The sequence below is a fragment of the Echeneis naucrates genome, chromosome 20, assembly GCF_900963305.1.
Source record: "Echeneis naucrates chromosome 20, fEcheNa1.1, whole genome shotgun sequence".
Lineage (NCBI taxonomy): Eukaryota > Metazoa > Chordata > Actinopteri > Carangiformes > Echeneidae > Echeneis > Echeneis naucrates.
The window spans coordinates 761529-787340 of record NC_042530.1 but is presented as its reverse complement, the minus strand read 5'-3'; the positions used below and the strand labels follow the sequence as shown (position 1 = coordinate 787340).

The window sequence follows — 25812 nt, the reverse complement described above, 5'->3', positions numbered from 1 at the left end:
ACACACACTTATCATGCCTTATTATGTCCTGTTGTGTAATTGCTGAGTGTGTGTGTTTGTGAATGAAGTAGTGAATATATGACAGGGTGAACTTTGGTCAGTGAGCACACACACACACACACACACACACACACACACACACACAGCGTTCATCTTCATCATGGAGCCCTCCAGCTATTTGAAGAGGAAGAGAAGCTTCATCAACAAACATCCATGAAAACTCTAAAGTAAGTGAGTTTTTATTTTTTAACTTTAAAACTAATGAATGTTTATGTTTAGATTATTGAAAATGAGCGGATAAAGTGAATATTGAACAACAGTCTTAGCCACGTTAGTGACACCAGCAGAGCGTTGCCATGGTTACCAGCATCGACGGCTCCAGTGACGCTGCTTTTAAGTGAAACAGTACAAATATGTTCATATCCAGAATTCTAATGGTTTGTGTGTCTGCACAGGTGTTGGATCCCTTGTGTGCGCTGATGACCCAGTGACCCTCAGCAGATGGTGCTCAGGTAGTGTGTGTTTGTTGTAGTTGTTGTGCAAAGCTGGAGGGTGTGTCCAGGTGGGCGGGGCTGTTGGCTCTGATTGTTTTGTTGTGACATCACAAAGTTCAGGAAGTGCTGACGGCTGGTTTTCATGCTCAGTGTCTAAATCCAGGCTGTGAGCTTTTCTCAGTATTAATATAGAACCCAGACCTGATTCAGACCTGAGACCACGTGGAGGTCTGGACCTTTAATATACGCTCCTCTAGTCTGTTTCCTGTTTACCTGACCGAGTGATCTCATTATTCCACTGCATTAATACGCCGCACATTCTCCCTCCTCATTGGACCTGCACTAATTCACACACACACACACAGTGTCACTCTGAAATGTGTTGACATTCAAACAGCCCTCACATTTTCATTTTGTCACTCGGCTCTTTTCAAGGCTGACCTGGTGATGAAAGGAGAGGAGGAGGAGGAGGAGGAAGATGTGAGGGAGTAAAAATTTAAATACGGCAGATAAACAAAAACTGTCAGCTCTAAATGAAATGGCCTCCTGCAGGTTGTGAATTAGAGACGGTCTCCCCTTCACGGAGATCAAACCGATCTCTGAGCTGAAGAAATGTTTTTATCGGGATCTGGAGCCAAAAAAGTGAAATCTGAAGCCTGAAGTGTGTTATTTGCTGCGAGCTGCCGGCGGAGCTGGTTCACATCAGGACAAGATCACAGGGATTTCTCCCTGATGAAGCTTTGTGTTTCAGAATTCATTAAGAAGATCTGAGGGAGACAGAGAGCTCCTGGTCAGCTTTAAACTGTCTCCCAATTTTCAGAGAGCTTTTTATTCCTTGTTTACTGGGATGCTGGATGACTGCAGGAAGAGCTGTTATTCAGGCCATGGAACCACAACACACTCTCATCTTATTAATTAGGCTGCCTCAATAAGTGAGGCTGGATCTGTGTTTTTATGTTTTATTGTTGCATGGGGGGTTTATTGTCGGGTTTATTTTCACACTCTAACAAATGAATGCATGTAGGAGAGTAAAAGTCCTGACTCCTGTTTCCTACCTCAGCTCCAGATGACGTAACGTAAACCACAATTATAATGGTGCTGATAATAATGATAATAAAACTCTGTCTGTATAAATCAGTCAAACAGACCACAGTTAGACACAGTTAGAGCAGTAACACAACCCAACAATAATAGGAAGTGAAGAAATGGCATCAAGAATCTCATGAGACTCAAACACGAAAGTCTGGAGAGCAAAGATTAAAAAAAAAGAATAGGGTGTAGAAACAAAAGTTGAAGTAATCCAATATAAATAACCAGAAATGAAAGTAAGAAGGAAAAATAATCAGCGCCTCAAAGGAAACACCTTCAAATATAATAAATAAAATTTAGCTTATTATTTATCTTATTTTTTCAACCGCCAGTGTTTCCTGTTTCATCGCAGACCTTTAGGTTTGTGTGTGTGTGTGTGTGTCGGTACATTCCTTCCATATGACACTGTCTGAATTCACCTTCAACTCCTGAATGAAGAATGAAGGACACACTTCAGTCACACATTCATACAGTATTTACCCCCAACACACACACACACACACACACTCAGATGAAGGGCCGCAGGAGATAAGGTCTTGAGTGGGGGGCTAAATGTGGACGTGACGGTGATAAGACGTTCCCAATGATCCGGCCCCCGGGAGACCAAAGACCATCAGAGACCAGTCAGTCTGTCACAGGTTTATATTTCAATTTAAAAAAAGACGTCGACACTCTGAGAAGGAGGACAGAAAAGCTCAGACATCCAGAGACGAACTCAGATTCAGTAGATGTTCAGAAGAACTGAGTGAGAAATTGAATGAAAAGAGTGAAAGACTAACCAGGAGCAGGACCAGGACCAGGACCAGGACCAGGAGGAGACAAAAGGAAACTTTATTAAAGGACAGACCAGAGATTGTTCAGGGTGAGTCCGATGCTGAGGAGCTAACGTGCTAACAGGTCTGGGCCTCAGAGGACGATTGGTTGGAAGGTTGGAAGAATCAGAGGGGACTGACCCTTCAGCTTTGGAAGCTGGGAGCTGACCTTGACATGTGACTTTGAGAAAGCCATTAGCAGGAAATAATAATGACAGATTCTACAAAGTGGGGACGTCGATCAGGGAGCTTCAGTTTAACATGACAGTTCATAGACAGGCTCATGTGGCCATGACTACGTCTGGCGTCTTTCTGGAGACACCGCGGTCACTTTCAGGGTGTTTCTAATTTCTGCCATCATCACCACCAAAGATTCCCATTCAAACTTTCCTGAATAGTTTTGTGCTTTGTTTTATTAAAACAAGCCCATTGGTCATCTGGCAGCAGGTCGTTATGACCTCATCGTTAGGCCGGGCCACACCCAGCGGCCGCTGTAATTATTACAGCAGCGAAGAGAAAAGTTTGGTTTAAAAGTTTATAGACTGTTGGTGGTTTACAAACGCAGACACACACCGAGCTGCATCCTCTTTCATGATCCTGTTGTGTTGGACTTGGTGTTTAATAGTTTTTGGTGTTCCATACAAACATCCTTCAACTGAAATTTCAACATTAACTGGTGTCTGTTATCTGAAGGGACCGACATGGAGGAACAGGAAGTGTCTGCTGCTGGACAGACAGAAAATGTGACAGTGGAGAGAGAGGAAGAGTCTCTCCAGGAGACGGTGGTCACAACGGCTGTGACCACGTCTGTCGAGACGACCAGGGGAGGGCAGGACGGGGAGGCTGGAAGTGTCAAACTGTCAGATGACGGAGAAGAGGAAGATGGAGAGGAAGTGGAGAGGAAAAGGAAAAAGTCGTTGGGACCCTGGGAGTCAGAGGTGAGACATTTAGGGTGACACTGATAAACACACAAAAAAAAAAAACAGCAAACACACAAACCAGCAGATCCTGACGAACACGTTCAGCTGCTTGTTTTTGTTTTCTGATTAAATTGGTTTTCATGCTCATGGTGAAAAAGACAAAAGTTCTGACTGAATTGACAGATGAAATTAAACATCAGATGTAGAAATATGACTGAATTTCAGAGGTTTGACGTGTTTTTGACGTTTAGCCACCACAGATCTTCAGATTTCTGTCCCCAGCTTGGTGTCAGTCCTGTGTGCTGGCTTTTGCTGTTCTGTGATGAAATCTGCTGATTTAGGTCCTCTTCTGTGAGTCTTTGTGTTGACCTTAGCGTGGGGCATCGCCTGGCACTGCAGGTTTCCATCAGGGCTCAGAGAGGATTAGTGATGTGCCATTATTAGCCTTTTTGGGACTGGAGCTGGTCCGTTACGGGAGGCGAAGGATTAGCGGAGCAGGAATTAGGAACGTTTCCCCCCCAGATGACTCGCAGCTTTCTCTGTCTCTGAATTGTTTGTGGGCTCAGATTGATAATTTATTTTGCCAATATTGTTCTGGAATTATCAGTTACTGCTCAAGTTTCTGCCCGAATAATGAAGCCGTATGCTGCAATGTGTCTTTTTAAATAAATTTATCATCCCTTTGAAAAAGACGAGGGACAGATTAGCCCCTTTAGTCCGTATATAGCAGCTGACAAACAGCCATGCATTCTCACATTCACACCTACAGACAGTTAAGAGTCACCAGCTAACCTGCATCTGAACAGGGAGAGCTGCCGTCTAATTATAATATCAGTGAGTTCATGTGTGTCATTTCTGACTCTCATCTGCATGTTTATTTATTTATTGTTTTCAGGCTTCTTCTGACGTCAAGCCTCCGATACCAGATCCGGCGTTTAACAGGAGGTGCAGCTTCATTGTCAGTGATGTGAGTTCATTCAGTGATGTTCAGTATCCAGCTCCCACCCTCCCATGTGAAAATTCAAATTGTCCAGTAAATCACTGACAAAGTTTAGAAGTTAATTAGAAGTGAAGTCCAGCTGATGCTGGTTTAGCATTCAAACATTGCACAAAGTAATTTCTAAAAAAAAAAAAAAAAACATCAGCAACAACAGACACACAATCATAGGCCTCACCCAGCATCACTGATTCTGCATTTACAAGATAGTTTTGAGAATATGTTTTACAGATGCCAAATTTACACACACAAAAAATAATTTAAATTAATTTAATGATGTTCAAGCGTTGAGATGTTATCGGTGTCGCTCCACGTCATCCTGAGGGGAACAGAAATGTGTCAACCACACGATCGTGACGATGCATCTTAATCGTCAGCAGGTCTGAGGGCGGATCCTCTAGGATGAGTCAAACCGACGTCAGCAGGAACTCTCGTGAATTCGAACTCATCGGACTAGAAACTCATCTGACACAAACCAAAGGCGGCGTTGCCATTGGCAACCAGCCCTTGGCAGACCCGGTGACAAACCTTCACACTCAGAGAAAACCCCTCCGTCAGTTTGAGCAGATCTCTGGCAGTGAAACGCTGACTCCACCGGGAATCGAACTTGGCAGCTCAGCTGCTTCTAAAAGCTGAGTGAGTCATCAGCTGCGGTGAAGGCCAGAGAAGACAGTTTGTGACCAGCCGCGTTCAAACGACACCGTTCAGAAGTCTCTCTTTCTTTCTTTCGCAGTCCTAAAACTCAGCCAATCGGTGATGCTGCTGTCACCATGGAGACAGTAACCACATGCAGGTTGTGTTCAGCTTTAGGATGGAGCAGTGATGGCCTTGTGTCGTATAATCAGCCACCCATAAATATGTTTTTACATTTTACTGCCACACATATCTGATTGAAGGTTTCATTTATCTGCTTGGATTCAGAACATTTCCGTCGTTGGCAGCAACAGCTTCTTACTCCAACTCCCTCCAGAAAATCTGTCGGCCTGTGATCGGAGCAAACGTTGAATTGTTCTGTGCCAACTATAACTCACGGTCGACTAAATGAGCCGCGTTCAGCTCAATCTGCACAATCTAGATACAAAGGAAAGTGACTTGTCTTCATTACGAGCCACTAAACCACATCTCTCTAATAATGTCCTTATTATGTCATTATAATCTAGATTATTGTTTGTTCTTCATCATCTGGGTTTGTCAGATTGATTTCAAGCTGTGTTAACTGCTTCAGACTCTGATGTGTCGTCCCCCTGCAGGTGAAGTATAAGGAGGACTTTGAGAAGATGAAAGGCCAGAGTCAGTTTGTTCCTGGAGCAGAACTCATCCACTCCAGGAACATCAGCACTGTGATATCTGAGGTCTGAGCACACAGCTGCCGTTGTACATCACATGTTCTCCGATCATCTCACTCAAACGTGTCCCCGTTTTCAGTCCAAGTACAAGGAGGAGGGGAAGAAGGAGGCGGCACTGTCTCTGTACTCCGTCCTGCCTGAGACTCCGGAGACTCAACGAGCCAGAGAAGCTTCGGAGCTTCTGAGTGAGGTAGTTCCACTTTCACTGTCGTCTGACAGGGAGGTTTATCGCTCTCAAAGTCTGTGGGGGATCGTTAATGAGGCTGCAGCGCTGATGAAGACGTGTTTGCTTGATTTTCAGATTAAATACAAAGGAAATGTGAAGACTGAGATCTCCTCCTCTCTGTATTCTCTGCTGCCTCAGACCACTGAGACTCAGTTCGTCAAAGAGCTGACGGAGATACTGAGTGAGGTCAGACTTCAACCAATGAAAAGTTTCAGCAAACTTCATCAATAAATTATCTTCAGTTTCTTCGTCAGTCTTCAGTGGGACATCATCGTCATCATCACAGCCTCTCTCCTCTCTCCTCAGAGCAAGTACAAGGAGGAAGGGAGGAAGGAGATGAGCAGCAGTTTGTACTCTCAGCTTCCTGAAACGGCCGAGATGCGGCTGGCCAAGACCGTCCACGAGTTCCAGAGCGAGGTAGTTTCAGTCCAGTCGTGCAGCCGTCAGGATAAATGACGGGAGCGTCAGTTCATATTCCTGCAGCTGCTGCTCAAGCTCAGGCATTAAAAACTGATCCTGATTCTGATCTGATTCCTTCAGAAAAAGTACAAAGAAGAGGGGAAGAGAAAGGCGTCGGTCTCACTCTACTCCCAACTTCCAGACACCCCTGAAATTCAGCACGCTCTGGAGGTGTCACAGCTCCAGAGTGAGGTACGCGCACACACACACACACACACACACACACACACACAGGGTGGCAGGGTGTCGATACCTCTTGCAGGTTTCAGAGCAAAGATAAACTGGTTTGATAGTTTTTGGACTAATTTCTAAGTTCCTAAGTTGTTGGAAGAGGAAATGAGACAGAGAGAAGGGGAATGACTCCTGCTCTCCTTCAGAAGGTATCAATACATTCCCAGGTGACTTGGAAACACTCATGTGTGGAGATCAGGTGTTTCATCCTCAGACTCTGCCTCCCAGGTGAATTACCGGCCTAAGATGCTGGTGAAAGGAGCTCCGTCCTCTCTCTACTCTCAGCTGCCCGACACCACAGAGATCCAGTTCGCCAGAGAGATGACTGAGATGCAGAGCGAGGTGCGACACACACTTTGAACACGCTGAAGCACGAAGTCGAGGTGCTGACATCAATCTGACTGATTCTTTGTCCTCAGAGTAAGTACAAGGAGGGCGGCAGGATGAGCCTCTCTCAGAGTTTCTACTCCCAGCTCCCAGAGACGGCTGAGACTCAGTTTGCTAAAAGTGTGGCTGAGCTGCAGAGCGAGGTGAGCTGCTGCTTCCTCTCCTCCGCTGAGCTGCCTTGAATCCTTCATCAAGAAAACATAACAATTTATGTGCTGTGATGTTTAATGAGGCTTCTCGTGTCTGCCCTGACCTTCTCCCGTGTTCACATTGCCAAATGTTAAAATTGAAATGTGGCTTTATCTCCAGATGCGGTACAAAGAGGCCGGTAAGAAGGGCGTCAGTTCGTGTCTGTACTCTCTGCTCCCGGAGACTTTAGAGACGGCGCACGCCAGGGAAGTGTCCGAGCTGCTCAGCGAGGTACCACAGAAACATCACAAACTGAACAAACCACTTCGCCTGGAGATGAAAGAAGCATTTTTGTTTCAAAATATAAAGACGCAGATGTGGAACTTCTTCCACTGTGCAGTGTTGTGTTTTTGAATTTCGATTTGACATCCTGATGAAACTCTGAACATGCTTTTCACTGCAGGTCAAGTATAAAGAGGACGGGAAGAAGGAGATGAGCATCAACCTGTACTCGCTGCTGCCGGAGACCCTCCACAGCCAGCACGCCAAAGAGGCGTCTGTTCTGCAGAGCGAGGTACTCAAACAGCTCACCGTCTCTCTCTCTCTCACTCCTCGGATCAGTTTACTGAACCAGCTCTGGATCCTGTCTCTTGTCCTGCAGCTGAAGTATAAAGAAGGTCTGAAGCAGAAGATCCAGAACAGTTTGTACCATCAGCTCCCAGAGACCACGGAGACACAGCTGGCCAAGCAGCTGTCGGAGCTGCAGAGTCAGGTACAGGACCAGAGTCCTCCTCCTTCACCGGGGATCCGCTCGTCTTTACACACATTTCAGAGGTCCAACGGTCTGAAGATAGATGTTAAACGTCTTGGTTGTGGTTTCTGCAGACCAAGTATAAAGAAGCTGGGAAGAATGAAGTGAACACCAGCCTGTTCTCTCTTTTGCCTGAAACTCTGGAGACACAACACGCCAAAGAAGCGGGAGAGCTGCTCAGTGAGGTGCGACCTTTGACCTTCATCTGTGAGCTCAGAGGTTAAATGAAGCGTTAATGAAGAGGACTTTTATTTTCCTCAGATTAAGTACAAGGAGAGCGGGAAGAAGGAGATGTCCAGCTCCCTGTACTCGTCCCTGCCCGACACCTCAGAGACCAGCTTGGCCAGAGAGATGACCGACATGATAAGCGAGGTAGGTGCGCTGTGATGTCACGTGTCTCTGTGGCGCCCTGCTGGCGTTCTCCGTCTGCACAGTCTGGCGGCCGTCACATTAGACAGGAAGTGACATTTCTCTCCTTCACCTGTTCATATTAAATCTCCTCAGCCTCAGAGACACCTGGAGGTTTAGAAACAGGAAGTGTTGTTTAATTTAAAAACCTGCAGAGCTGCAGCGTCATCAGCTCACCGTCTGATGTTTCTATCAAGACTGATTATCATCAAAAACGATCAAAGGGGCATCAGCGCTTGCATTTTAACGGCACCGCGCAGAGATGGGCTGAGCTAATGACGTTCGGCTCGCTGTCAGAACAAATCTGTGAGGGAACAAAGACGTGTTGAGCAAACAGACAGCAATGAAATATGTACAATGACAAAACACCAAGAGGAGATTTAAATACAAGAGATGATTAATGTGCTGAGATGACGAGCGTCTCCCGAGAAGAGCAGGTTGTTCTTCCTGCATGTGTAAAGGGAAGCTTTCCGTCCACTCTTTGTTTTCTTTCAACAGAGAAAGTACAGAGAGGACGGGATGAAGAGCCGCTCGCACAGCGTCTACTCTCAGCTGCCGGAGACCGCAGAGATGCAGTTCCTGAAAACGGTCTCTGAGCTGCAGAGCGAAGTGAGAAACAACCAGAACAGACAGTCCAACCCTGAAATATCAGCACACATTCATTTATGACCAGAGGATCACATTATTCATTTGTATTCATATTCATGATATCCTCAGTCCTCATTGGAAAGGACAGTAAGCCTTGAATTTGATTTAATCCATCCCTCATCCGACTTTTAGCCTGCATCGCTGCAACGACACGATCACTACAAACAGCACCACTTCGCCATAAACACACAAACCTCCAGAAGACCAGGAGTAAGTGCCTTCATCAAACAGTTTTTGTCCACGTGATGAAACTGAAATGAACATGAACTTTATGTCATTTGTAGCCTTCCTTTTATTTCACTTGATGATCTTTGTGTGTCATAATTAAAGGGAAAAAACCAAGGACCTCATCAGACCACCAAATTAAAATGAAAAAAATGAAATTCAACCCTTTCCTTTCACAAGCTTATTATGCTGTGAATGATGGTGCAATTGCCTTTTAGATATTTTTATCCCTGAAATATGTTGGCGAGCAGGTTCATTAATAAACGGGACGTTGATGGTCACGTCAACCCAGAAAGAGGAAATGTCAAACACTAGTTCATCAGTTTGACTTTTTCTTTGGGCCACAGAGGCAAACAACCATTCACACACATTCACATTCATCAGAGGCTGGAGAACAGGAGCAACAGAACAACAGTGGGAGGCAAGAAAATTAGAATTATTCATCTGGTTTCAGATGAAGTACAAACAGGGGAAGAAAGACGTGTCCACCTCTTTGTACTCGACTCTGCCTGAGACTCTGGAGACGCTTCACGCCAAAGAAGCTTCTGAGCTGCAGAGTGACGTGAGAACACACACACACACACACACACACACACACACACAGTTGTTGCTGGGTCAGTCACTGTGTGCTGTCTGTGTTCAGTTGAAGTACAAGGCGGCACTGAAGAAAGATCTGTCCTCCAGTCTGTTCCACCTGCTGCCGGAGACGTTGGAGACGGTCCACGCCAAAGACGTGTCTGAGCTCATCAGTGAGGTGAGAACAAGAGGAAGTAGGAGGCAGGTGTTTCCATTGGCTGCAGAGCGAAGCTTCAACGTCTCTGCCTCTGCAGGTCAAGTATAAAGAGGACGGGAAGAAGGAGATGAGCATCAACCTGTACTCGCTGCTGCCGGAGACCCTGCACAGCCAGCACGCCAAAGAGGCGTCTGTTCTGCAGAGCGAGGTACTCAAACCGCCTCACTTTGACCCCACAAACATGATGAGACACAACAGGCACAACTGGATTAGAGTCATATTTGGACTTGTTAGTGGACGTGGGACGGTTTGTGATGATCTCGTCTGTTTCCTGCAGCTGAAGTATAAAGAAGGTCTGAAGCAGAAGAATGAGACCAGTTTGTACCATCGACTCCCAGAGACCACGGAGACACAGCTGGCCAAGCAGCTGTCGGAGCTGCAGAGCCAGGTAACGGTTGGTGGTGAGTTTAGGTGTCGCTGGGAAAACAGCAGCTTCATTAGCTCGAGGCCTCTCCGCCTCCTCGTCTCAGGAGAACAGTGAGACAGAAAACATGTTCTGTTGTTTCAGTGTTAAAGTCAGCACGTGGTAAAAGATTTCCATTCTTTGCCTCAGAGCTGTATGAATTGTGTTGCCCTCACCAGCCCTTCCTGTTTATCTTCCTCTGCAGATGAAGTACAAGGAGGCGGGAAAGAAGGAGGCGGCCTCCTGCCTGTACTCGCAGATGCCACACACCATGGAGACGCAGCACGCCAAGGAAGCTGCAGAGCTGCTCAGCCAGGTGACGCCGCCATTTTTCACCGTTCACCAGACGAGAGAATCGAGTCTCGTTGATTCCTGAGAGTCAAACCCTTCGCTGTTCTCACACAGATCAAGTACACGGAGAGCGGGAAGAAGGAGATGTCCAGCTCCCTGTACTCGTCTCTGCCCGACACCTCAGAGACCAGCTTCGCCAGAGAGATGACGGACATGATGAGCGAGGTCCGTCACGACTGTTCGCCTCCATCAAAGCACTCAAACACTCGATATCTCGCACAGGATGTTGCTTTCAGATGACACAGTCAAATGACGCCCATTGAGCTTGTAGATCAGGGCTGTTGGCGGCCATGTTGGTTTTTGGAGCTCACACAAAATGCCCTCTGATGTTCTGATGCTCATCAGATCGAAGAAGGGAATCGCTCTGCAGTTGGTCACATTAAATCAAACTCCCCTGAAACATCTCCATCTTTTTCAGAACAAGTACAAGGAGGACGGGAAGAGAAGCCTCTCCCAGAGTTTTTACTCCCAGCTACCAGAGACAGCAGAGACTCAGTTTGTGAAAGCGGTGTCTGAGCTGCAGAGCGAGGTGAGGGAGGGAAGTGTTTCTGACCACAAACAGCACAAAGCTTCAGTCCTCGTTGATGTCAGGTGAAGCAGGTGAAGCAGGCGAAGCTGCACTGAAACTGCTCGTTTTGGGTTTGTGTGCATTCCAGACGAAGTACAAAGAAGCGGGAAGGAAGGGAGAGACGAGATCTTTGTACTCGACTTTAATGGAGACTCTCGACACCCAGCACGCCAAAGAGGCGTCGCAGCTGCAGAGTCAGGTAATCAACAGCCCGAAGAGTCCACAGGGGAAGATACCTGTGCATGAATTCTTCTTGTCTTCCTTTTCAGTCAGGGGATGAAAATCAAATTTAGGTCAACAGAAAGCAGATGTTGACGCTGGAGCTGTTTGATGGGATCCATGTTTAGAAAAAGCAGCTAGTTAATCAGGTCTGGTTCTCTGATCACGTCTGCTGCAGCTGAAGTACAAGCAGAGTTCGAAGAACGGCGCCTCCAGTCTTTACCACCTGATGCCGGAGACCAACGAGACCCAGTTTGTCCGAGAGCAGACGGAGATGCTGAGTGAGGTTCGGATCAACAATAATAATACATATAATATATTTTAGTGCTGTCTGTGAGTTCAGGCTGAGTGAAGACAGTTTGAAGAACAGTTCGATGTTTTGTGTGCTTTAATATTTCTGTCAAAGATCCGATGAGTGAACTTTGTTTCCTCACAAGGTCAAATACAAAGACGACAGTAAGAAGGAGATGAGCGTCAACCTGTACTCTCTGCTGCCCGACACCATCGACCATCAGCACGCCAAACAGCAGACAGAGATTCAGAGCGAGGTGCGTTTCCTGCTTCAACAGGTTTACCTGCAGACCGATCCCAATCTCAGTGTCTCATCTCCTGTTTCAGAAGAAATACAGAGAGGCCAGTAAGAAACAGGCGTCACTGTCTCTGTACCATCGACTCCCAGAAACCCTCGAGACGCAACATGCTAAAGAAGCGTCGCAGCTACAGAGTCAGGTAAACACACACAGAACCTCCTGCCTTTTACTTTGAGTCCATCTCAGTGCAGCTTTCCCTCTCTCTAGGAACAACAGGCCAGTCAGCCAATCAGAAGAGAGGATCCGACCCTCTCTTCTGATCGGCCGCCTTCCCGTTTCTTTCTCTCTGCATCCTCCAGATTTTGTATAAAGAAGCCGTAAAGAAAGATCTGTCCACTCCAGTTTACCACCAGCTGACCGACACTCTGGAGAACCAGTTCGCCCGAGAACTCACAGACCTGCAGAGCCAGGTGAGCTCTCTCCGTCTGTCCCTCTGTCCCAGGCAGTGATGTCACAGTGATGTCACATGGCGTCCTCACTGTGACGCACCAGCATGCTGCTGCGCTCAGAATGGATCATGAAGGAGTGACTGATGGTGTTTTTGTAGAACAAGTACAAGGAGGACGGGATGAGGAGCCTGTCTCACAGTTTCTACTCTCAGCTGCCAGAAACGGCAGAGACTCAGTTTGTGAAAGCGGCGTCGGAGCTGCAGAGCGAGGTCAGTCCATCACACCGGCCTGCAGCGTCCACATGTGAGAAACATCATGACTTTTTATCATCTCATGTCGTGGACTCTGAGGTTCTGGGTCAGGACTTAATGTTTAGTGGGCAGAAAACACTTTTATCTCTAAATGTCCGACTGACTTTAAGATGTTTCGTGTTGCTGTTTTCAGAGGAAGTATAAGAAGTCCGGCAGGCAGGAGGCCGGCGGCTGTTTGTACTCCATGATGGCCGAGACGCTGGACACTCAGCACGCCAAGGAGACGACCCAGCTCCAGAGCCAGGTACTGATGGGGAGCTGTAGACCTGCTGCTGGTCTCCTGTTTCCTCATCTTATTCCCTATATTCCCTCCATTTATACCTTCATCTGGAACATTCATTAAATCCAGGACTCTGGTCCAAACAGAGTTAATGTCCGAACCAACCTGACGTTGGTCAGTTCAGGTTGACGAGGACTTTTCCCATCATGCCCTTCTTCTGAGTCAGACTGTGTCCCTGCAGGTGAAGTACAGGAAGGACGGGCAGAAGGATTTGTCCTCATCTCTCTTCTCCGGTCTCCCTCAAACCCTCCAGACCGAGCTCGCCAAGGAGGTGACGGAGCTCCAGAGTCAGGTGACCCTTACTGCTCCTCTTCAGCCTTTACTGTGTGGAGATGTTACTCAGCCGTGTCCTCTGTCCTCTCTCCTCTGTCTCCTGTCTCCTGTCTCCTGTCTTCTCTCTCCTCTGTCTCCTGTCTCCTCTGTCTCCTGTCTCCTGTCTCCTGTCTCCTCTCTCCTCTGTCTCCTGTCTCCTGTCTCCTCTCTCCTCTGTCTCCTGTCTCTTCTGTCCTCTGTCTCCTGTCTCCTGTCTCCTGTCTCTTCTGTCCTCTGTCTCCTGTCTCCTGTCTCCTGTCTCTTCTGTCCTCTGTCTCCTCTGTCTCCTCTCTCCTCTGTCTCCTGTCTCTTCTGTCCTCTGTCTCCTCTGTCTCCTCTCTCCTCTGTCTCCTGTCTCTTCTGTCCTCTGTCTCCTCTATCTCCTCTCTCCTCTGTCTCCTGTCTCCTCTGTCTCCTGTCTCCTGTCTCCTGTCTCCTGTCTCTTCTGTCCTCTGTCTCCTCTGTCTCCTCTCTCCTCTGTCTCCTGTCTCTTCTGTCCTCTGTCTCCTCTGTCTCCTCTCTCCTCTGTCTCCTGTCTCTTCTGTCCTCTGTCTCCTCTATCTCCTCTCTCCTCTGTCTCCTGTCTCCTGTCTCCTCTCTCCTCTGTCTCCTGTCTCCTGTCTCCTGTGTCTCCTGTCTCTTCTGTCCTCTGTCTCCTCTCTCCTCTGTCTCCTGTCTCCTGTCTCGTCTGTCCTCTCTCCTGTCTCCTGTCTCTTCTGTCCTCTGTCTCCTCTCTCCTCTGTCTCCTGTCTCCTCTCTCCTCTGTCTCCTGTCTCCTGTCTCCTCTCTCCTCTGTCTCCTGTCTCCTGTCTCCTCTCTCCTCTGTCTCCTGTCTCCTGTCTCGTCTGTCCTCTCTCCTGTCTCCTGTCTCTTCTGTCCTCTGTCTCCTCTCTCCTCTGTCTCCTGTCTCCTCTCTCCTCTGTCTCCTGTCTCTTCTGTCCTCTGTCTCCTCTGTCTCCTCTCTCCTCTGTCTCCTGTCTCTTCTGTCCTCTGTCTCCTCTGTCTCCTCTCTCCTGTGTCCTCTGTCTTCTGTCCTTCATCTCTGTCTTTGTGTTGTTGTGTTGTGCTGCAGGTGAAATACAAGGCGGGCTGTAAGAATGACTCGTCCTCCGCTCTGTACCGCTTCCTGCCGGAGACTCCAGAGATGGTCTTTGCCAAGCAGATTTCTGAGATGCAGAGCGAGGTGCGATTTTTTACATTGTTGCTCAAAACTTTGTCGTCTCTCTTTTGACATCGTTTGATGTTTTCTTTGTTTGTCTTCAAGGCGACGTACAGGAAGGACAAAGACGACCTGTCCGACACTTTGTACTGTCTGATGCCTGAAACTCTGCAGACGCAGTTTGCTAAAGAGATGGCCGAGACGCACAGCGAGGTGGGAAACTGAAGAACTAAAATAAAATAAAATCAGGATGAGCATGACAAGTTTCCTGTGAACAGACACTTCTCTTTTATAATCAGGATTATGATAAAATCAGATGATGATGATGAGGTCTGGTTCACATGGGAAGATGAAGTCTTATTGGCTCACAGGTGATGTCACAGGATGGTTGCTATATCAACCAAGGGATTGTGTGTGTGTGTGTGTGTCAGGTGGGGTACAAGCAGGCGGGGAAGCTTCAGGCAGCTTCGTCTTTTTACTCCAAACTTCCTGAGACTCTGGAGACCAAACACGCCAAAGAGACGACGGAGCTGCAGAGTGAAGTGAGTCTCCATCTCTCTCCTCCCTCACTCCGTCTGTGTCACCTTGTTTCCTTCCTCCACGTCTTTCTCTTCATGTGCTTCAGTTTGAGAGTTAGTTGCTGAACTTCTTGTCAGTCAAATCTGCGGCTTTAATCTGATTTAGGTGGAAAAAGGGAAGAAAAATGTAGTTTTCTGCTGTTTCCCACAGAAAAAGTACAAAGATGAAGGGAGGAAGGAGATGACGTCGTCTCTGTACTGCCAGCTCCCAGAAACTGCTGAGACTCAGTTTGCCCGTGAGATGACGGAGCTCCAGAGTCAGGTACTGCTCCTCAAACTCTCCACCTGTCTGTCATTCAGGAACTTTAGCTTCAACCAGAAACAACAACAAGACAAGAATTGAAATTTTCCTCGTTTATTCACCTCATTAGCGTTAAAACCAAACTTCTTCACACAGATTATGACACAGACTGCGTCATGTTGTCTCGTTTTAGATTAAGTATAAAGAAAGTGGGAAGAAGAGTCAGACTGAGAGCGTTTACTCTCAGCTGCCCGAGACCAACGAAATCCAGTTCGCCAAAACTGTCTCTGAAATCCAAAGTGAGGTACGCTGGCAGATGTGGAACACAAACCAATGATCAGCCTGCGTCCTCGTCATGTCTGAATCTGTTTCCTGATGTTTCTCCTTCTTTAGGCCAAGTATAAAGAAGCGGCGAAGAGAGACGCGTCCAGCTCTTTGTACTCGAAGCTGCCGGAGACTCTGGACACTCTTCGCGCCAAAGAGCTGTCTGAGCTGCAGAGTCAGGTACGAGCCGCCTCCTCTTCAGTCTGGTTTTGTGTTGCGTTGTTTGGATTGTCGGTCTGTCAGTCTGTCTGTTGGTCCTTTGTGTAGGTGAAGTATAAACAGAAGGAGGCGAGCGGCGACCTTTACCACCAGCTTCCTGAGACCGCAGAGACACAGCTGGCCAAAGAGCTGAGCGGCGTTTACAGCGACGTGAGAATCACACGCACGCTGCAGTTGTCAGCAGCGTTGTGAGTCTGTTGATCTGAGCTTTGTGTTGTGTTTCAGGTGAAATATAAAGAGGAGAGTAAGAAGGAGATCAGTCAGAACCTTTACTGCGTCCTCCCTGAGACGGCAGAGACTCACTTCGCCAAACAGATGTCAGAGATCCAGAGCGAGGTGAGGACCCTGAGCTTTTAGTTGAGATTATTAATTTATCTGTTGCTGCGTCTATGATTCAAATTTAAATCAGGACTTTAATTCTGTTCATAGGTGACGTACAGGAAGGACAAAGACGACCTGTCCGATACTTTGTACTGTCTGATGCCTGAAACTCTGCAGACTCAGTTTGTTAAAGAGATGGCCGAGACGCACAGCGAGGTGGGAAATCATGTTGGGATATATCTGTTTCACCCCGGCATTCTGGGAAATTATCAGGGGACAGATAACACAAGTACCCTTAAGTCTTCTCCTTAAGTTTCCTTGAAGCATGAAATGGTTTCTCCTTGTCTTCAGGAATCACATAAACGAAAGAAGACAGCAGAATGTTTTTAACGCGTGTTGGTTTTTGTGTTTTTGATGTTAAAGATGAAGTCTGGGTGTCCAGAAGGCGAATGTATGAGCTCCACGTTAACAAGGTCCAGATAAAGTGCCTGTTGTTGTCTATTCTGGTCCCGTTATCAGACACATTCTTTGCTCGACGCCTCCCCCAGTTCCTCAGCTCGTTCTCTCTCTCTCAGTTCTGTTCTCTCTTCACCTTCTGTCTCCATCCTGAATGTGTTTCAATGTGAATCCGGCTCCTACAGATGAAAAGCGACGTTGTGTTGTGGTTTTTTCTTTTTTTCTTCTTTAAAGAAGGAGTAATGACGCTGTTTTCTGACAGTTCAACGGTCATCCAGCTCTCTGAGCTGGAACACGTTGAGTAAAGAGTGTTCCTTTTCGCTGCAGGTCAAATACAAGGAGGCGGGAAAGCAGGAGGCCAGCAGCGCTCTGTACCACCGACTGCCCGAGACTCTGGAGACGCAGCACGTTAAAGAAGTTACTGAGCTGCAGAGCGAGGTACACACATCTATTATTCACTCACTCTCATCCACATTTCATCAAAACACAGCAAGAGCGATTCTTTCTTCAGTTGTCATTTCATATTTTGTTTTATTCAGAGCGAGCGCGTTAAACCAGCTGTTCTGTTTCAGGACATTCGAATTGAGTCGACGATTTAATGAATAAATAATATTCTGGGAGGATATTTGATATTCTGTTTGTTGGACCTGAAAGTTTCTCCAGGATTATTTCACAGAGGAACAGAAGCGTTTGTCTAATGAAACTCAAATATTGATCAGAAAAACAAACCAACAGACTGACTGTAGATCTGAATCTGGACTTAGCTCATTCAACATTTTAAAGATTGTTTTATGATTTTATTCTTTCACCAGTTAATCCTTTATTTTGTTTTTGTGTTTCACTGATATAAAAACCAGAAATTGAGAATTAAATGTAAAACTTTCCTCAGTTTTTCATGAGGACACTGAAAGACTTGTTTCCTGCAGAACAAGTACAAGGAGAGCGGGAAGAAGCTGTTGTCATCAAGCCTGTACGCTCAGCTGCCACACACGGCCGAGACGCAGCTCGCCGCCAAAATGTCGGACCTGCAGAGCGAGGTGAACACACACACGACGCCTGATGATCGCTCTGTGATCGTGGTCCTGAGTGTGAGCTCGACTCCCTGTGTGTTTTCCAGACTAAATATAAAGAGGATGGGATCCGGAGCTTGTCTCAGAGTTTGTACTCTCAGCTGCCAGAGACCGCAGAGACTCAGCTCGCCAAAACCATCTCTGAGCTGCAGAGTGAGGTGAGGAAGATGGCTGCTCCTTCAAATTCAGCATAATTAATAACTCGTTAATAGCTTAGACTGCCAGGCCCACTGACTCCACATGAACCTGAATCTAGTCCAAATCCCTAATGTGGTCTGTCATCGCCATCCCTGAAGCAGAAAGTCTCAGTCCAAGATGTTCTTCTACTGAACCTGGACTATATAACAGATCAGATCAGGACTGACTGAGCAGAGCCACACGAACAGATTCCATAGAAAACCTAAAACCACAGCGGCGTCAGTGAAAAGACGCAGAGATGCCGACTGAACGCTGATGTTTCCTTCAGGCCAAGTACAAGCAGTCGAGCAGGAAGGAGGCGAGCAGCTGTCTGTACCATCAGCTCCCCGAGACTCTGGAGACGCAGCACGCCAAAGAGGCGACGGAGCTGCAGAGTCAGGTACTCACACTTCATCCTCCGTACAGCTCAGTCTCCAGTGCGACAGCGACGGTCCCGTTTAGAGGAAGAAGAAGTTTGATGTCATCTGGGTGATAGTCAGTTTGAGTCAGTGGTTTAAAATCTGACCTAAATTTTAAAGTCAGGCATGATGTTGCTCAGGCAGAGAAGATGGGACCGACATGAACGGTTCGGACAGTTTTATTTTCAGCATCTCCTGTCCTGTCCAGGTGAAGTACAGGGAGGCCAAGAAAGAGCTGAGCTCCAGCCTCTACGCTCTGCTGCCGGAGACGGAGGAGATGAAGCTCGCCAAAGCCGCCGCCGAGCTTCAGAGCGAGGTGAGTGGACGCCTGGACACCAGCGAGGCGCGGTGACAGTAACACAATCAAGTTAAATTCAGCTTTAAGGCACAGAGAAATCTTTCTGTGTGTGTTATGTTTGTGTGTCAGAATAAATACAAGCAGAAAGGCAGGCAGGACATCAGCAGCAGTGTTTTCCACCAGATGCCAGAGACCAAAGAGACGGAGTTTGCGAAGCAGCTCTCTGAGCTGCAGAGCGAGGTGAGAGGCTGCAGCTGTGTGCTTGTCCAACAGACACCGGTAACATTCCAGCTGACAGCAGGTTTGTGTTGTGTTGTGTTGCGTTTCTCTCTTAGACAAAGTACAGGAAGGACAAAGAGGATCTTTCCAACACTTTGTACTCGCTGCTGCCTGAAACTCTGCAGACTCAGTTTGTCAGAGAGATGGCCGAGATGCACAGCGAGGTGGGAAATAATAAACCAATAAGCAACTCTGTTTTTACATTTTTAGTTTCTGGACTTTACTTTGTTCCCCTTCTCGCTAAACATTTTCTATCAAAATAACACAAAAAATGAAAATGTGATGATGTTTGTGTCACAGTGTAAATATAAGGAGGCGGGTAAGAAGGAGCAGGTCAACAGTTTGTATCACCTGCTGCCTGAAACCAAAGAAACTCAACACGCCAGAGAGCAAAGTCAGCTGAGCAGTGAGGTAACGACGACCTTTAACGTCACACTGTCTATTCAGCAGAGAGAAGGACAGAGGGGATTATGGGAGATGTGGTCTCAATGAATAATAAGAAGAAGCTAAAACTGTTGTGTTGTGTTGCAGAAGGCCTACAGGGAGGAGGGGAAGAAGGAGGCTGGCTGCAGTCTGTACGCTCAGATGCCCCAAACCATCGAGACGGTGTTCGTGAAAGAGCTGAGCCGAACGCAGAGCGACGTGAGTCCGATTGTTTTTATTCAAGCAGAAGAAGAAGAGCAGGTGGGAGGGGCTTAAACAGCCACGTCCCACAATCCTCTCCGTTTGACACACAGGGGACAGTGTGTTGTGTATGATTTTGTGAGCTGAAGCATGAACACAGAGAGCAGCTGTTGTGTTCTAAAGCCTGAGGACACAGACACTGACCTACTGACCACACACACACACACACACACTGTCAAGTGGGACAGACGAAGATTTCACACCTCTGAGAGAGTCACAGATGTGAATGAAGTTAAACTGGTTCTGAGCTGGTGGCAGATAAACATGTTAACACAACAGAACACAATTACAAAGACACACACAGCTGTTTTACAGCATAAACTTGTTTTGGCACAAAAAGTTCAATGTCAAACTGAGTGATTAAAAACTGAAAGCATCAACAGAATATAATAAATAAAATATAATAAAATAAAGTCACTCATTTGATCTGAGAGCGTAAATATCTGCAGTCCAGAGGATCCCTTCAAATTTTCTCCACTGTCAGTGTTCAGATTCTTCTGCAGCCTCTTCACAGTAAAACTTTGATGCTGCTGCAGAATTAAAGTGGAAATCAGCATATGGCTGATCCAAAAACCAGATCGTTTCCTCCAGATGTTTGTTTGCTGTGAGAATAAATTATTATAATTAATCCGGCTGAACGGTCTCATTAACATCCGAATGTCCTGTGTGATGAAAAGGAACTGAATCATTTCTGAAGACAGAGCTGAAAAGGACATCAGACATAAAAAAAAAAGAAAAACTTTAACACACCTTGTGTAGCTGGAGTAGACTGAAAGCTTTTATAAGGTGGGGGGCATCATCTGGCATCATTCAGCCCCGGGGGCAGAAAATGAAACCTGGGGGTAAAGTGGGGCAGGAGGTAGATCTGACCGAGCAATGTGACGCTAACTGGAGCGTATGACACACATCAACTACACAACAGCAGCCCAGACTGTCGGGGGGGGGCTATTATTTATTATTTATTCAGCCGTCGTCAGGAAAACGACCTGAAGTCAGGCGGCCTTCATGTTGTTGTCCACCAAAATATTCAGAAGATGTTTGTTTTTATACTTTCAGAAAACCTTTTAGTCTCAGCAGCCACTTCAGGCCTGTTAATCTGCTCTCCGTTTCATATTCGTCTCTGCGTCGAGCTGCGAGTTTCTCAGTTAGCAGCAGCTCGTCGTATTTTTAGGAAACGGTTATTATTCAGCACCACGCTGAATTAGTCATCCTGTATCTCCATCTCCCCGTCTCTTCGTCGTTTTATTTGCTCTCCTCTGCCTCGTTCTGTCTCCGTGTCTCTGTAGAAGTTTTATAAGGAGCAGTATAACCGGGAGAAGGGGAAGTCCAGCTACACCAACATGAAGACGCTGCCTGAGGTGGAGCACGCCATGGAGGTCAACAAGAAGCAGAGCGAAGTAAACACAAACACACCTCCCCTCGTGATCGAACACTGCCGCGTCCCGTTGTTCTTCTGTATTTAACCGTTTTTGTGTTTCTTTGTGTTGCTGAATAATTTTGTCTCTTCTGGTTTCAGGTCGGCTACAGAAAAGGAAAAGAGCAACTTCATCACTACAACACGGTGCCTGACAGACCGGACATCGTCAACGCCACCAACGCCGCTAAACTGGCCAGTGATGTGAGTCTGTGTGTGTGAGAACATGTGTAACCACGTCCAATCCAACTTTCATTTCCATGACAACGGTCCCGTTCAGCCGACGATTAATTATAGAAAAGGTTCTGCTGTGAGCTGTCGTTACATAACGGTGTGTAAGGTTCATCTGAATGGGAGGAGTGTGTGTGTGTGTGTGTGTGTGTGTGTGTGTGTGTGTCTTTGAGGAGATTAATAGAAATGACAGTAATGTTTCTTGAATGTTTCAGTAGACAGAAGAATGAAGTGTATATTCATTTATTCATTTTGTGTGTGTCTTCAGATGTTAAGTTGTGTGTATGTGTGTGTCCTTAGGTGCAAAATTGTGTGTCTCTGCTGACTGTTGTGTTTTTCTATAGAAATTTTTTTGTATTTTATGTATTTTACAAGAAATGTTATTAATATTATATTTTTTAAAGTTTTGATTGATTTTATGCTCTACTTTTCTAATGTGCACGTGTGTGTGTGTGTGTGCGTGTGTGTGTGTGTGTGTGTGTGTGTGCGTGCAGGTGGCCTATAAGAGTAACACTAAACAGGCTGTTTACAGCGACGGCTCTCTTCTGTCCCGAACTGACATCCAACACGCTAAAGAGGTTTCCAAACTGGCCAGCCAGGTAAAAATAAACACAGCCTTCCCAGCATGCACTGGGTGTGTTGCTGACGTCTCTCTCTCCCTCAGGTGAAGTATAAGGAGAACTTCGACAGGCAGTTTAAGGGCCAGAGGCCTCAGTACAACCCCCTCGACTGTCTCTCCTTCAAACACACACAAGCTGCTGCTGCTCTGGCCAGCCAGGTGAGCCGCTCACATGGTCACATGGTCACATGGTCAGTTGATGTGAGCCACTTCCAGCTGGGCATCTCTCCTGATACCTGATTGGTTGACGGAGATGCTGAGTCTGACAGGATGCGGTTGCTATGGCGACGCAGTCACACGTGTGTTCTGCTGTGGTTATCTCAGGTGTCCTGATCACCTGAGTCATCAGGTCTGTTTCCATTAGTGGCACTGAAAACGTTTCAAACACAGGAACTGACTCCATCTGTGTGTGTGTGTGTGTGTGCGTCATTCACTTTGACTCACATTCGTGAATTCAGTCTGTTGTGTGGGCGTAACCATGGAAACCTTTCTAAAGCAAATGAAAAGGGACTGTGGGATGAAAGCTGCTGAAGATGAAGAGGTTGCACATGCACACATACTCGCATAAAGACGCACACACACACACACACGGATGCAGCCGCCCACACACAGCGGAGCTTCTCCACTTCGCTGTTACGTAACAGCTTGTTGTGTTGATCTCGTTCACTCAGCTGCTTTTCAGAAAATCCTCTGAGCTGCAAATTTTCAGCATCGCAATACAAAGGCAGGAGTCTGGGTCCAGACCAGCAGCTTCCTCAGAATTCTGTCCTGGATCAGGACCTTCAACTTTAAAACTTCACGTCCAACATATTTCAGTTTTAAAATCAGGAAAAATCTTTTTTGTGTCCTTCAGGTGAAATATAAAACCAACCAGAACCAGAAACTGGAAGGTTCCTCAGACCTGCCCAACCTCCTGCAGCTCGAACACTTCCTGCACGCCAGCAAACTGCAGAGCAACGTACGACACATGTCGGCACTGTAACACACAACGCACACAGCTGAGTGGCTGTGCTGACAATCATCTGTGTGTGAGCAGGTGGAGTACAAGAAGAAGTACGAGCAGACGAAGGCTCATTACCACATCGCTCTGGACACGGCTGAACAGCTTCATCACAAGGAGAACGCCGTGCTGCACAGCCAGGTCAGACACACTAACACTGTGCGTGTGTGTGTGTGTGTGTGTGCGTGTGCCAGCTGACAAACCAACCAGTGTGTGCGTGTGCGTGCTGCTTCAGGTGAAGTACAGGGAGGAGTATGAGAAGAACAAAGGCCGATCTCAGATGGAGTTCGGAGACACTCAGACATATCAAGTGTCCAAAGAAGCTCAGAAGATGCAGAGCGAGGTAACACACACACACACACACACACAATCTCATGGACACACAAAACAATACGATGACAACAACACTGATAGAGAGCAAAGTCAGTGAAATAAACACTCCGCCCCAACACACACAGAGGGAGTATCGTAGAGACTACGAGGAGCAGGTGAAGGGTAAAGCTTTGGTGGACGTTGAGCAGACGCCTGGATACCTGACAGCCCGCCATGCCAGCAGTCTGCTGAGTGAGGTAACGCACACGCACACACACACACACACACGTGTATGATGCGTTTTATCTTCCCCTTCTCCCTGTAGAAGGAGTACAGGAAAGACCTGGAGCAGGAAGTAAAGGGGCGTGGCTTATCTGGCGTGGGGCTGGAGGAAACACCGGAGCTGCTGAGGGTGAAGAACGCCAATCAGATCCTGAACCAGGTAAGACTCTGAACCAGAACCACACCTGAGCTGAGAACCCAGACCTGGTCCGGCTCTAACGGCGGCTCCTTGCTGTCTGCAGAGGGAGTATCGCCGGGACATGGAGCGGGAAGTGTTGGGCAAAGGCATGGAGCTGAGCGCTGACGTCCTGGAGATACAGAGAGCCAAGAGGGCCTCCCAGATCCAGAGCCAGGTAGCCCTAACCCGAGTCCTGGTCCGGGTTTACAGACCGGAGCCATAACAAACGAGCTGCACTCGTGTGTCTGTGTTTGAATCACAGACGGAGCAGCTGAGAGAAAACTGGTACGGGAGGGTCACAGATACTCCGGAGCGGCTTCACGCCTCATCCTCAAAGAGGTCTCCAGTCAGGTCTGTGACAAGCCACACCACAGAGTGACGCTCCTCTCTCTCCGCAGAGGAAGTACAAGGACGAGGCCGAGCGTCTGAAGGGGAACTACAGTCTGCTGTCTGAGACTCCGGAGATGGAGCGAGTCCGAGCCAACCAGAGACACCTCAGCTCGGTGAGGCCCCGCCCTTCATATACTGCCTGCAGAGCAGAACCTGGACCTCAAAGCTCTCTGTTGCCCCCCCAGCTCCGGTACTCCTGGGACTCCAAGGTCATGAGGGGTCTGATGTCCTCAGTCACAGAAACGCCAGAGATCGTCCTCGCCAGGGAGAACGCCAAGAGGATCAGTGATGTGTGTTCACGTGGTGATGTCACAGAACAAACTTAGAACACAACAACAGCAACAGAACAGGAAGTTGTTGTTGGCCTAAGTCTCCGGTTGCCGGGGCAACAGCAGCCCCATTAATTGAGGTTTGTGGCAGTGAGAGCGGAGCACTGGCCCTTTAAATCTGTCGACCTCCGCTCTGTGCAGGTTCACTACAGAGAGGAAGTGGGCCGAGGAACCGCTGTCATGGAAACGCCTGAGATGGAGCGAGTCCGACGTAACCAGGACAACATCAGCTCGGTGAGGGACACACACATACTGAGCTCTGATTGCAGAGATGACATGTGACTCTGAGACGCCGTCATCGTCCCATCAGGTCAAGTACAAGCAGAACGCATTGAAGGCCACCAGCGTCGGAGTGACACCAGAGCTGGAGAGAGTCCGGCAGAACCAGGAGAACATCAGCTCGGCAAGACACACACACACACACACACACAGCTGCGTATTTCCCAGTGTGATGTCACACGTGATGTCGTGTGTGTGGACAGGTGAAGTATCAGCGCGGGCTGCAGGAGGTGAGGGGGCGGAGCTGCACCGAGCTGGACACACCTGAGTACAGGCGCGTCAGGAAGACACAGGACTCGGTTTCCATGGTAGCGGCCTGGTTGCTGTGGGAGGAGCTAACATGAGTGATGTGTCACGGCGGTTTGGGCTGTCACACCCGGACTAACACCCTCCAGCAGCTGAGTGTGTTCATAATAAAATATTTTAAAAGCACGCCGTGTGTGTTTTCTTTGCTCACTGACCACACACCCTGACTGTGTGCGCGTGTGTGTGTGTGATTTGTGACTCTAACGTGTGTAGTAACTCTTGTCGTCACGCTGATGTGTACCTGTACTTCCTGGTTTTTGTTCCTCCAACAGGCGAAGTACCACGAGGACTTTGAGCGGGCGCGTGGTCGAGGCTGCACGCCGGGGCTGGACGACCACAGCATGGAGCGCTACCAACGAGCCAATCAGATGATGGGAGAGGCGGGCTACAGCAAAGGGATCCACCCCCAGGCCATGGAGATGGACAGACGACCAGGAGGCATCATTGTAGGTCAGTGACCTGTGTATGTGGTGTGTCGCACATAGAACATTTCACAATAAAAGCCTTTGACAGGAAATAAGCATCACCAGGTTATTTCACAGTAAGAACGGTGTTTATTGGCGTCTGGCTTGACGCTGACGATGTGTATTTAAACTGTACCCGACTGATACCTGCTCAGGTGTTTTCTCAATGACTCACTCTTCCTCTCTGAAGACCTGAAGGTCTGGAGGACCGACCCCGGATCCATATTTGACTTTGACCCTCTGGAGGACAACGTCCAGTCCAAGAGCCTCCGCAGGATGTCCGGTAGTTTGAGGCTCCACATAACAAATAACATGTTGTTTTTGTGTGAAACAAACTTTTGTTTTCAGTAACACAAGTGAGGAAATTATTTTAAATTCTTTTTTT

At 47.6% G+C, this 25812-nt stretch overlaps 2 protein-coding genes across 2 annotated transcripts in view; both read left to right on the top strand.

Annotated features, from left to right (window-relative positions):
• Positions 1 to 25812, top strand: part of nebl (nebulette) — a 39578-nt gene that overhangs the window by 11564 nt on the left and 2202 nt on the right. The window contains exon 5 of the mRNA XM_029529088.1: positions 25236 to 25413. Within this exon, the coding sequence (XP_029384948.1) occupies positions 25236 to 25413 (178 nt within the window). The remainder of the gene's footprint in view (positions 1 to 25235; positions 25414 to 25812) is intronic.
• On the top strand, positions 3 to 25216 carry LOC115060929 (nebulin). Its single transcript, XM_029529087.1, is given in 65 exon segments — positions 3 to 227; positions 456 to 512; positions 3089 to 3333; positions 4211 to 4282; positions 5563 to 5664; positions 5738 to 5848; positions 5960 to 6070; positions 6191 to 6301; positions 6425 to 6535; positions 6803 to 6916; positions 6994 to 7104; positions 7271 to 7381; positions 7554 to 7664; positions 7752 to 7862; positions 7976 to 8086; positions 8163 to 8273; positions 8808 to 8918; positions 9637 to 9744; positions 9826 to 9936; positions 10013 to 10123; positions 10253 to 10363; positions 10584 to 10694; positions 10784 to 10894; positions 11148 to 11258; positions 11386 to 11496; positions 11695 to 11802; positions 11954 to 12064; positions 12135 to 12245; positions 12406 to 12516; positions 12654 to 12764; positions 12940 to 13050; positions 13268 to 13378; positions 14471 to 14581; positions 14663 to 14770; positions 14989 to 15099; positions 15287 to 15397; positions 15570 to 15680; positions 15770 to 15880; positions 15968 to 16069; positions 16145 to 16255; positions 16349 to 16456; positions 17024 to 17134; positions 17623 to 17733; positions 17814 to 17924; positions 18233 to 18343; positions 18571 to 18678; positions 18790 to 18900; positions 18996 to 19103; positions 19240 to 19350; positions 19471 to 19581; positions 20910 to 21020; positions 21140 to 21241; positions 21763 to 21867; positions 21933 to 22046; positions 22741 to 22845; positions 22924 to 23028; positions 23123 to 23230; positions 23346 to 23456; positions 23525 to 23641; positions 23724 to 23834; positions 24058 to 24162; positions 24235 to 24339; positions 24520 to 24638; positions 24640 to 24781; positions 24861 to 25216. Coding segments are annotated over 63 exon segments (7083 nt in total). The 5' UTR covers positions 3 to 227; positions 456 to 512; positions 3089 to 3096; the 3' UTR covers positions 25002 to 25216.